At 40.6% G+C, this 12,699-nt stretch overlaps 1 protein-coding gene across 1 annotated transcript in view; it reads left to right on the forward strand.

Annotated features, from left to right (window-relative positions):
• PACC1 (proton activated chloride channel 1) overlaps window positions 1-2,872 on the forward strand; it is a 31,026-nt gene extending 28,154 nt beyond the window's left edge. The window contains exon 8 of the mRNA XM_063441446.1: window positions 2,238-2,872. Within this exon, the coding sequence (XP_063297516.1) occupies window positions 2,238-2,399 (162 nt within the window). The 3' untranslated portion in view covers window positions 2,400-2,872. The remainder of the gene's footprint in view (window positions 1-2,237) is intronic.
• The last annotated feature ends 9,827 nt before the right edge of the window (window positions 2,873-12,699 follow it).

The following is a 12,699-nucleotide window of genomic DNA, read 5'->3' on the forward strand; positions in this document are numbered from 1 at the left end:
AAAGACCAGCCTGGAAAATCAGCATCTACTCATAGAGATGCATTGAAACACGGCATCTCTATGGGGAAAGTTCAGCGCCCCCATACAGAGCGTGGAGACACTGAACGTCAGTACTGCACACTGTGCAGCACTGCCCCAAGAAGCACCCGTTGCCACTAAGAGGTGTTCCTAGGTACAAATGTAAACACTGCCTGTTCTCTGAAAAAAAATCGCTGATATGGAAGAAAAAAGAAATCCGACATCTTTTATACCATGTCGGCTTTTTTGACCTAAATTATGCAAGTCCACGATTATTGTACTAGTAAATTAACTTGCAATCCTGATTAGAGATATAAAGGAGATTTGTATTTGTAAACAGGGACTGTCCTAAATAGCGACACTTGGAAAGTATGGAAATATCGCTAAAAAAAAACTAAATAATTGTTGCATTCTAAAACTAGTGATAAATGCAGGGCCGGCGCTACCTGTTAGGCGGACTAGGCAGCCGCCTAGGGCGCCCCTTGGGAAGGGGCGCCGCCAGGAACGCCGGCCCCCCTCATGCTGCAGCCGCCCGAGCGCTCTGTAGAGAGCCTCAGGCGGCTGCAGCTTTGCCCGGGCTGGTGCATCCATGAGGGGCGCTCAGCGCTCCCTCCTGTCACTCCCTCACTGTAGCGTGGCCGAACTCTGTATGGTCCGCGGGTACAGGGAGCATCTGTCTCCTGTATCCGGCCGGACTAACAGGAAGTGCACACTGAGTGTGCACTTCCTTTTAGTCCGGCCGGGTACAGGAAACAAAAGCTCCCTGTACCCGCGGACCATACAGTGCTCGGCCACGCTACAATAGAGGTGGGGGGAGAACGAGAGGGGGGAGAAAGAGAGTGGGAAGGAGGGAGGGGGGAGAAAGAGAGTGGGAAGGAGGGAGGGGGGAGAAAGAGAGTGGGGAGGGAGGGAGGGGGAGAAAGAGAGTGGGGAGGGAGGGGGAGAAAGAGAGTGGGGAGGGAGGGAGGGGGAGAAAGAGAGTGGGGAGGGAGGGGGAGAAAGAGAGTGGGGAGGGAGGGGGAGAAAGAGAGTGGGAAGGAGGGAGGCGGAAAAAAGAGAGTGGGGAGGGGTGAGAGAGAGTGGGGAGGGGGGAGAAAGAGAGGGGGGAGGGAGGGGGGAGAAAGAGAGTGGGGAGGGAGGGGGGAGAAAGAGAGTGGGGAGGGAGAGGAGAGAAAGAGAGTGGGGAGGGAGGGGGGAGAAAGAGAGTAGGGAGGGGGGAGAAAGAGAGTGATGAGGGAGGGGGGAGAAAGAGAGTAGGGAGGGGGGAGAAAGAGAGTGATGAGGGAGGGTGGAGAATGAGAGTGATGGGGGGAAGAGAGTGATGGGGGGGGGGAAAGAGAGTGACAAGGGAGGGAGGGGGGAAAGAGAGTGACAAGGGAGGGAGGGGGAGAAAGAGATTGACATGCATAACACACACATACACAATCATGCAACCCTTACACACACAGAAACACACAATGCATCCCTTACAGACGCACACACTGCATCCCGTACATACACAGAAACACACCTTGCAGCCCTTACACATACACACACAGATTCACACAATGCATTCCTTACACACAAATCAGGACATCCCCTACACACTCCGCCCCCTGTGAACAAACTCATTGGTGGAACATGAAGGTGGACCCTGAGCTGTGGGGCCCCCAAAAAAGGGAGCTGCTTCCCGTTCTCCCAGAACATTGATTTTTGTGACCACAGTTACAAACAGCCTCCAGAGAGCCTGTTCTACACCAGACCAGTGGAGCCAGACTGCAGCTAGAGCCCATCATCATCCTCATCTGGTTGTAAGTAAGCAATCTAGTATATTATTCGTGGCACTAATCTCTAATTTACCTCACATTAAAGAAACACTATAGTCCCCAGAACCACTGCAGCTTAATGTAGTGGTTCTGGTGTCTATAGCCTGTCCCTGCAGGCCTTTTAATGTAAACACGGCGGCACTGCAGCACTGGCGTTAGTTAACATGGCAGATCATATGGGTGGGGCATTGTGATGTCACATCCTTGCACCGGCCCAGGATAAATGTACCTAATAGTGCTGTAAAGCTGCAGCGGACAGAGCTACGTTTACACTTTCAGGACCAGGATTAGACAGATATTGTTAATGGACTGACAGTTATATGTCCTGAAGGGGTTACACTTAAAATGTAAACATCTGCTTCTTGTAGACTAATTGGCTTAACTTTTTTTCTATTATTTTATTTTGGTCTTTAGATAATCACTGCCAATCCCTGGAGCATGATAGCCTTGCTATGTGGGGTGTTCCTGGTCTTATTTAAAGCAGCTGACTTTGCCAAACTCAGTGTTAAGTGGATGATTAAAATCCGAAAAAGGCATCTGAAGAAGAGAGCTCGGGAATTGAACCACATGAGCTGAAGAGGTGGATATCTGCCTTTCTTGCTCGAGCGCTGGATGAAAAAAAGCAGAGACACTTAAATTACACGAAGTGGTTTCGGTTTAACCTTTTGACTGCAAAAGTGCCTGCAACGTAGGAGGTTAAAAGCGTTGGCGGACAGATACTTGAATATAGTCGATAAAAAAAAAAAAAGAAATGATTAGCTCAGTTTAGCGCACATAGAGTTACAGTTCAGTGTTCTCTTTTACAGATAATTAATTTGTAAAGAAAAATGTTTTAAATATAACTTTCTTAGTGATCATCTGGACAATTCGGAGGAGGATAAGAGCCATACGAAGAGCTGCAAATGTCCTAATTTGGTACTTTTTATCCTGAACTCATCCTTCTAGGTGATAGCTAGAATCTGGAATGTGATTGGAGAGCAAAACAATAATGTGAAAATTTCCTGGGAAAAAAAAAAACTGGATTGTTTTTGACCTCAGCAATTTTTATTTTTTTTACCTATTTTATGTAATAACTTTTTTTGTAGCGGACTGATATAACAATCACCTTTCTTACATCATTCTAGACATAGGTCAGTAGGTTAGGCAGGTAGGTAGGTAGGTACCAGCTCAGTCTGGACGTGTAAAATGTATCCTTTTGCTTCTCCTGTGTGTCTTGAATCTCACTAGACTGTGGGGGAAACCTGCAACATGTAATAGCAGGATTGCACCTGTTGAATGTCCGGTGGACTTACGATCCCATGCATAATCTTTCATTGCTACTCAGAATCAGTGAAACAATAGATAATAATGGAGACGCAGTGCCTTTGAGTAATGGACTCATCTCCAACTCTCGCTCAGGAAGTCGGTCAATGTGATAGACCATCTTTTCCCTGTAGCTATTTACTGAACCTTGAGTTTCTGCCATATGAATGGATGCTCTAGTCTAGAACCTCTTTTTCCAATAGTTTTGGGATCAAGGCACACATAAATAAGAGAAAAATGTCCAAGGCATGCAATACTATTTTTTAACATTCCTCAGCGGCTTGTAAAAATGACTTTTCTTTATTATTTTTTTATGGTTCAGAAAAGTTAACATAAACTGAAAATTGTAGGTAGGAATCAAATGTAAAAAGTGGATTTAATGTTGGCATCACAGAGATGTGGGCTGGTGTGCCCAGGTACAGCCCTGTATTAAGGCTGTACCTGGGCACACCAGCCCACATCTCTGTGAATAGAAAAGTCGATTTCACATAGTAAAACGTTTGAAAACGTCAAATCTGAACAACCAAATACCACTTGACTGCTGCTGTGAAGTTAGACAGTAGACAAACCTTAGTGTGTCCATGGCTCCCTTTGAGGTGGCTTACAGGACACTGTTGAAAACCACTGTATTCGAATCTTTCTGGAATTGTGTGTACTGCTGTTTTGTTTTTCTGTATATTTATTCTCTCCACCGACATAGCTAATTATTTGCTCAATTGAGAATTGTAGAGAAATGCACATTTTAACCAAAAATAGGCAAAGCTATAAAAATAACATTCAGCGATTTCTTCCCCAGTTCCTTGTAAATTCTAAACAATTTCTGGCTTCAGTAAGTAAATCCAAGTCTTTATGATGTCTGTGTTAGCCACTTAGCAGGTGACAGACATAGTTAGCTTCTAGGGAAAAAAACAAACAACACCACCACAGTGTAATGTGTGAAGTAACTTAAGTATAAAATATACTTATCTATACATAAGACAGGCAGCCTTCCAAGATCGCAACCCAAAACAACCTTAATACAGCAGATATAGACAAAACAAAAGATGTGTGGGATACGGCTGAACAGGATCTAAAATATGGAACCTAAAAAATACACATAGCGTAATACAGTAATGTGTAAATGTAAGTGCGCCAAGATAATATACACTCACAGGATGAAGACGTATAATGCGCCCAAAGGTGCCTCCCCCGATGTAGATGGGTGGCTTAAACCTCCATTTCCATTTCCAATGGAATAAATATAAGGCAAATACTCCAGTATGTATAGGTTGAAAAAAAGTATTAGAAATTTATTATAAAAAGGTGGACAATATTTTTTAAAAAAAAACAACAAAGTATTATTTAAAGCATTTTTAGACTAACCATTTAATTCATACAGGGTTATTCACCACACTCAGAAATTTCAATATAAATCTGAATGGAAACATTTGGGCAAAAATGGCTTATTTGGTGAAATTCTCCTACTCTGATATCACAGCGTGGCAATTTTAGCTGAATTTGTTGCACTCAGATTTAAACTCACACTTGATGGTAACGTCAAGGTGAAACTGCAAAGGCACCTGTACTATCAGCTCTTACGAAGGATGATTATAAGGAATCCGATTATTCAATAAATCCCATAATGTATCGTACTGTTATATCTCCATCCTTTATCTAGAATGTTAAATCATAAATTAAAGGGATAAAAACGATAACTACACACACAGCACTTCGACGCAGAATTAATATGTTCACTTGGAAAAATAAGTTATCAGACATTTTTGAGTTAAATACAGGCTTAGTAAAATTAGGTCATTGAAAGTGAATTTCAAATTTAAGGCCAAAGAAATAAAAATGGGAACCATAGCTTGGAGAATTGTTATCCTTTTATTTGGCCTTGAATTTTGATATTCATTTTCCCAATCCTGCTAGTACTTATAGCACACCGGTCTTAAACCCGCGCGGTGCACAGAAAGCCAGGAAGCAGTAATCAACATCAGTGGGGGGAACTGGCAGTATCTGCGCACACAGACATTGTCATGTCTTAAATGTTTCAGTAAATCTATAGGAAAGGAATTCCACTTCCCAATCTGGCAATCCGTAGGATTTATTTCACTCCAGAAATCCATGTTTACTTGATCACTTTACAAATGCCAGCTGCCGTCAGTTTCTGTGGCAGTAGGTAGTAATAATGAAAGAAATGTGAATAGTTTGGGTTAGAGATCGGCTGAATTTTACACTGTTGTACTAATAGATGGTAGTACTAAAAAGAAGGTTGTACTAAGCGATGCCCTTTAATTTATTGAGTCCGATAATGTATTGTTAGATATATAGGCTTTGTGAGACCGAATGTAGCAAGCTTGTGACAGTTAGCATCTGCATGCTTTCTATAGAAAGATTGAATCCTAGACATATATTGCAGTGCCCCAGCTGAGCCAAGAGTGACATGTGGTCTAATTATTGTTTAGGAGTTGCATTGCAGGTGTATAAAAATAGGCGAACGAGATCAATGTATTGCACTACGTTCCCATGACGTGCATTTCTAGCATCGTATGAAAATTGAAAAAATAGTGTTTCTTGGCAGAGAGCCAGTTTAGACATCTATATGCATACCATGTAGATATATCCAGGGATAATCTGACCAAGTGAATCATGCTGAGTGTTCTAAATCTCACATATTTATACATAATCCCCATTAAGTTGTTAATTCTATTTCAGCAATACATTTTACTCCTATGTATGTGTTACTTAAATATTTGACTTCATAAAAATGGATTTCGCTCTCAGTACCTTTTATAGCTAATCTTGGCCATACTGAGGTCTGTGAACTATATTTCCCATGATGCTTAATACCCAGCTATAGGCTGATTATGGGAAATGTATCTATAACTGACCTATAATGTATGTGAATTAAAGGGACAGTATAGGCACCCAGGCCACTTCATGTTAATGAAGGGGTCTGGGTACCATGTCCTTCTCGTTTTGTCCCTGTAGTATAAAACATTGCTATTCTGCAGAATGCCAATAAGTACACTTCAAGGCTTAAACGCTTCTAGTGTCTGTCACTCAGGCTGTTGCTAGAGGCACTTCTTACACTCTGCTATTTCAAGTCGATGGTCTCATAGAGCCCGTCTGATCAGCACAACGTGGCATTTTGCAGCAAATGCTCACTAGCCTAAAGGAAAGCAATGGACCGGTTGAGATCATTAGTCTAGATCCTCAGATGTTTTCAAACTACAATTCCCATTAAACTTTGCATGCTTTTACCTGTAGTTTTAAAACAATCTAGGGATCTACCTTTTAGGCACCGGGACAGCATGGGAGAGATGTGAGTTCACCTCATTTTAACGTCTATCAAGAGGGTTTAGGATTTAAACATTTAACAGGGCACTATAGTGTTAGGAATACACATTTCTAATGCTATAATGTTCCTTTATTATCATCATTTATATAGCGCCAACGTATTACACGGTGCTTTAAAATGATAGAATGGGGATATTTTACATCTGGAATATAACAGACAAGAGATGAAGAAAGCCCTGCTCAAACAAGCTTACAATCAGTGAAAGGATGCATTCACATCTTGCCCTGGCTCAGAGCATATATGATGAGAGCTATTAACTCTTCCGTTCTTGGTTTCTTTCCAATCAATGCATGAATCCAAGTTACTGGAAATTACCAACACATCAGGAAGTTTCAGAGTTGTCAGAGTGTGTCCAGCACTATATGAACATGCCTGATACAAACAGGTTAAATGGGGGCCAAGCAATATTTCATTTAGGAAAAATAATAAAGGCATTCCGATTTGCTTCCTTTTCATGGAAAGCAGACTGTGGTTCCTGGAAAGCTCTGATTAATTATGTATCGGCCTTTCGAGAAGTTGTAGCAAGAATTCACAGCATCGCTGCTTCCTCTGAATAGGTAGGAGAGGTTTCAGTACATAAAAATTGTCCTTGAGGGGACTGTGAGATTTCTGAATAATGAAGTAATATTGTACTCGATGATTTACATAGCTCAATATTTGTCCAGATTTTACTTTCAATGGATCGACTCTCCCAAAAAAAACATTATTTCTAACAAGCCATGTACTGCCATTTGGGAATTATCACACAACCTATACAGCATATTAACATGGTGCCTTGCGTCTATGTAGGGGAAAAGGCAAAAATGGCAGAAATTAGATATGGGGCTATAGAGTAATGGAAGGATATACACTCCATGGGGCAGTTATCAAGCGGTAGCATCAGTTCTTGAATTCAACTCTCATGTTTGGTTAGTTAATAACACCCAGCTTGTTACCGTTCTGCGCCTTTAACTAAAAGAGATTAATTTAGAATCAACCAATTATTCTCAAAATAGTGGTATGAAAGTTATAAAATACCAAAGGGAAGTGATACAGATATTTTACAAGTATTTTTCCAGTTTTAATTCCATTGTCATTAAGCTGTTGTTGGACTGCATTTTCCATCATTTCCTAATGACTAGCAGAGAAGTGTATATTGTAGCCCATCATCATATTAAGCACCAGAGTTGGAAAACGGTGCTTACCGGCACAAAAGAAGACATCTGCTAACTCGCACTGTCATCATCTCAAGGTCGTAAGGAAACCCTTGCTTGTGCATTTTTTTCTTTTTGTTGCTCGTAGTACTGCAGTTCCATTTGTTTAGGCAAAGTTGTATTTTTTTTTTTTTTTTTATATAAAATTTGTGTGTCATAAAAAGAATGTTATAGAAAGTGTTTGTTATCCGATATTTCTTTTGCACCATCAGATAGCACTTTAAAACTGCCTACATCTTGTATTCTTAAGTGTTAAACCTGTTCAGCAGTTTGTTTTATTAAAATGGAGTTAAACATATCAAACATAAACCGTGTTGTTGGTTTTTTTTTCTGCAGGCACATTCCAACACTATTGTCGTGAATGGTCAGTAATTTAAACATTTTACATGATAAATGCACATATTTACTAAAGTGTAAATTGTTGGCAATTCAAAATAAAGTCCGTTATATCAGTTTTATTACTTCAAACTAAAATTTGAAATTCAGATTGAATTCTGAATGTTCAGTAAATAACCCCTGTATTTAAGTCATACCATTCCCATAGAGAGTAAAGGGACACTATAAGCACCAAAACTATAGCTTAATGGAGTGGTCTGAGCGTCTAACTGCTTAATTCTCTGCCATTTACAAGTTAAATCACTTTGTGTTTACAGCCCTACTAGCACCTCCCTTCATGTGACCTACACATTTCCTGTAAAGTTAACTGTTTACACTTCCTTTATTGCACAGGTTGTTTAATTTAGACTTTCTTTTATCCTACTTGGATAACAGCTTGCTATGTCTGACAGGGGCCTCCCGTGTGTGACTAAAGTTCAATTAGCAGAGCAGGAGATAAAAACATCTGAATTATTGATTGAAAATGAAACTATTTGTCACGTAGGCAGTGTAAGTCACAGGCACGGGAGGTGTGGCTTTAATGATTCAGCTCCTTAAAGGGACACTATAGTCACCAGAACAACTACAGCTTAGTGTAGTTGTTCTGGTGAGTATAATAGCTCCCTTCAGGCATTTTTACGCAAACACTGCCTTTTCAGAGTCTGCCTTTTTTATGCAAACACTGCCTTTTGACTCCTTAGATGGCCATTGGAGGGGCTTCCTGGCTCAGGGCTGCACAGTAAGCAACCGATGGGGACGCTGAATTTTCATCAAAGATGCATTGATTCAATGCATCTCTATGATGAGGTGCTGATTGGCCAAAAGGTGTTTGACTCCGCCCCCTTGTTGATTTTAGCCAATCCAATGCTTTCCCCCATGGGATCAGGCTACCACTTCTGATGATATCAGCAGACTGCTTGTTTTTCTGAGTCTAACAGCATGCAGAGCCACAGCTTCGGGCTTGAATACTTGAATAGATTTTGCTATATTTATGAAGGCATGAGGGGCTCAGGGGGGCTAGATGGTGGTGTTAACACTATAGGGTCAGGAATACAAGTGTGTGTTCCTGGCCCTATAATGATCCTTTAAATTTACTCTGAATTCCTGAAAATCCACACTTTAGCAAATAACCAGGACTAGCTAGTGCATTAAAAATATTCAAAAAACAGAAACTTACTTTTTTTCTGTAGACCCACTGTTGAAGGGGTCCATTCAGGAGTTTCACATTCGGCTTTTTGGGATCTATTCCTATCCTACATACCCTTGTCCTGTTATTCATGGCAACCTGGTCATATGGTCAGAGAGCCAGGTCCAGTGGAGGGAAAGCTTGGCCCAGACTCCCATCACACTCAGCCAGATGCCAAAACTTTATGGAAGCAGGCAGGTGGCTAAAAATATGTAATGTGCTTTGAGTGTATGTGTTATGTATGTGTGTGTGTCGGTGTGCATCTGTATCTTTGTCATTGTGTTTTTTTTGTAAGAGTGTCATTGTATGTATCTGTGCATCTGCATGTCTGTCTTTGTATCTGCATGTGTATCAGTGTGTGCATCTGTGTATTTGTATGCGTGTTAATGTTTGTGCGTGTGTGTATATCTGTATGTTTGACAGGGTATGTCTGTATCTGCATGTCCTTACCTGTGTATTTGTGTGTCAGTGTATCTGTGCGCGTGCGTGCGTGTGTGTGTGTGTGTGTGTGTACATCTGTCTATCCGGATGAATCAGTGTGTGGCAGTTTTTATGTGTATACATCTCAGCATTCAAACTCCAATACTACACACAAACCCCTGCATTCAAATGTTAACAATAAATACATCCCTACATTTAAAGGCAAACACTACACACAAGTAAACCACTGCTTTCAAATGGCAACAGTACATAAAATACACAACACTACACACAAATACACACTGCTCAGTGCCAAGTACAATCTTGCAAGGATGAGCAAATGGTAGATTCCCAGCTGGCAAAGCATTGTGAAAGTTCTATGACAGACAGGGATCTACCATTTTTTCATCCTTGCAAAAGCAGGCCCCAAAACCAAGTCTTGCTCCAGGACCCTCTCTACTTTAGTTCTGCCATAGTCTAAAGGTAATATAAAGTGTTAGGGACTTTTAACTGGTTATGGGAAACAAATCTGTTGTAAAGTGTAACGCACTGAAAACATGATTGACACTCTTAGCAGGAGACAGGGGTAATAGAACTACACTATATTATCTTTTAATAGTATTAAAGGAAGAAACACAAATGTGTAACATGAGTCAAGCCAGTTGGTTAGAAAACTGCAAACCTATATTTCTCAGATTGGCTTTAAAAAAAAATATTCTAAAATGAAACATGCAACCTGATAATAAAAATTTAGAACATGCCATGTTGCTGACAAATCTTTAAAGACAAGAATGCAATCATTGGTCTTTAGGGTGACTCTGCATTGCCCAAATACAAAAACATCACAATGAAACGTACACATTGAAGAATTCATTTTTTCATCAAGACTATATTTAGAGGGAAAAAAAAAAAAAAAAAGATTGAAAAGCTGCAGATCTGTTGTCTTTGCAAGTCCTCTCCTTCTAACCCCGCCAGAATTTCTGTGGCTGTCCAATCACAGACTTTCAAATGCAGCTCAATGAGAAGTCTTTGCAAGGCAGGTGCTCTGGGCAATTGCGGCCTCTTGAGTTTAGCTCCATTGAGCCAACGAAAGCAGGAAGTAACAGAACCGGTTATTTGCTTATGAAATCTACACATTTTTATTAAATGGATGAAACGAAAAAGAAAAAAAAAAAGGACACTTCACACAAAGCATTTCAGCGAGTTATGTGCTTTGTGTGTTTAGTGTTGATACAGTGAACAGATTTGCAAACCAAAATTAGAACTGAACATAAAGGGAAACTATAGTGCAAAAACTCGTTTTCCTGGCAGTATAGCTTCCCCCTCCGTAAATTATCTGGCTCCAGCAGCGATGGCCCTTGGTGCTGGCTTGGGTCAGCTGACGGGGGAGATCTAATGCGCATGCGCAGCAGTGGCCACACTCACATCAGGATTTCCCCATAGGAAAACATTAATTACCACTTTCCTATGGGATTTTGGGTGATGCTGGACGTCCCCATGCATAGTGTATGTATGTTTGTAGCCTCTGTGTACTTTGATAGAAAGCAGCTGTGATTGTCATAGTGCTTTTATTAATTAAATATACAGAAATCAGTCATATGCAAAGAAAGAAAACAAAAAAAGGCACTATCATGTAAAACAAACTGCAATCTACTCTTAAGAAGGGTTCTTTTTCTTTTTTATGGTTCCTCTGTTCAAATAAACTTGTGTACAAGCTACATGGTCTTTTTTTTTTCCTTCTATTGTGTGCACAAGATACATAGTTTTTCATCTATTTCAGGGGTAGGCAACCTTTGCCACGCCATATGTTGTGGACTACATCTCCCACAATCCTCTTGCAGCCTTATTGCTGGCAAAGCATCAGCGGAGATGTAGTCCACAACATCTGGAGTGCCAAAGGTTGCCTACCCTGATCTTTTTAAAATCTAACTCCCTCATGATGCTCTAGTAACATGCAACCTCAGAGTTAACATATGGGGGCTGATAGATGATGCTCATTTGATGTAGGTTCCTTTTCTTATTGCATTTATCAGCCTTAAGCGTTTATTCAGTTGAAAATGCTGATTGCATGAATGCTCATGTCGTTTTGGACACACGCATTATTTCTAATAACTGTTCCATTAGAATACATATTAAACTGACTCGTAGCTTTGTGTTTGGTAGAGTGTCAGGCCTGTATCAGGGTGTATGTATTATGTCACTATATTCATTACATTAATGGGACACTATATGCACCCAGACCACTTCAGCTCATTGACGTGGTCTGAGTGCAAATTCCCAGGTCCCTTAACCCGGCAATGGTAATTATTGCAGTTTTTTCAGAAACTGCAATAATTCCCTGCCAGGAGTTAACGTCACCTCTGGTGGCTGTTTACCAGACAGCGAGGGAGGGGAACACTATAGGGAGCTGTATCCAGATTTCAATAGAAGTTGACACTTGTATACATTAACCAGGTTACAACCCCTTGACTTACTAGCAGATAACAGGTAATGTTACTTCCTGGCTTCGTTAGCTCAGTGAAGCTAAACTCAAGAGGCAGCAATGGTCCAAAACGCCTACCTTGCAAAGTCTTCTCATTGAGCTGCATTGGGAAGTCTGTGATTGGACAGCCACAGAAAGTTCGGACAGAGCTAGAAGGGGAGGGTTTGCAAAGGCTGCAGACAAGAGAACTGCAGGTTTCGCAAGTTATTTTAAGATCTACCCCAATGAAAAAAAAAAAAAGCATAAATGTTTATTATTAGTAGTATATGTACTAAACATTGATTTTTAGTATGTTGGATTTTGGCAGAGGAGTGTAAAATGTGGATTTAGTGAAGAATGCACCATTTGTATTTCTGGTAGATGTAGCATTTTTGGTTCAGCTTTTCAGTTCTTTCAATAAAGTTTTTTTTTTTTTTTTTTTTTTACAACACACATCTGTTTGTTTTTTTTCCAAGTGTACATACTAACTGGATGTCCGATTAACCCTTGCAATCCCAGGTTTGTTTATGCAAGGGCTTTGTTTCCATACTGAGGGGAAGAAATAATCTTGCAGGCAGGGAAATGAATTATTACTG

This window comes from Pelobates fuscus, chromosome 2 (genome assembly GCF_036172605.1).
Source record: "Pelobates fuscus isolate aPelFus1 chromosome 2, aPelFus1.pri, whole genome shotgun sequence".
In the NCBI taxonomy this organism is placed as follows: Eukaryota; Metazoa; Chordata; class Amphibia; order Anura; family Pelobatidae; genus Pelobates; species Pelobates fuscus.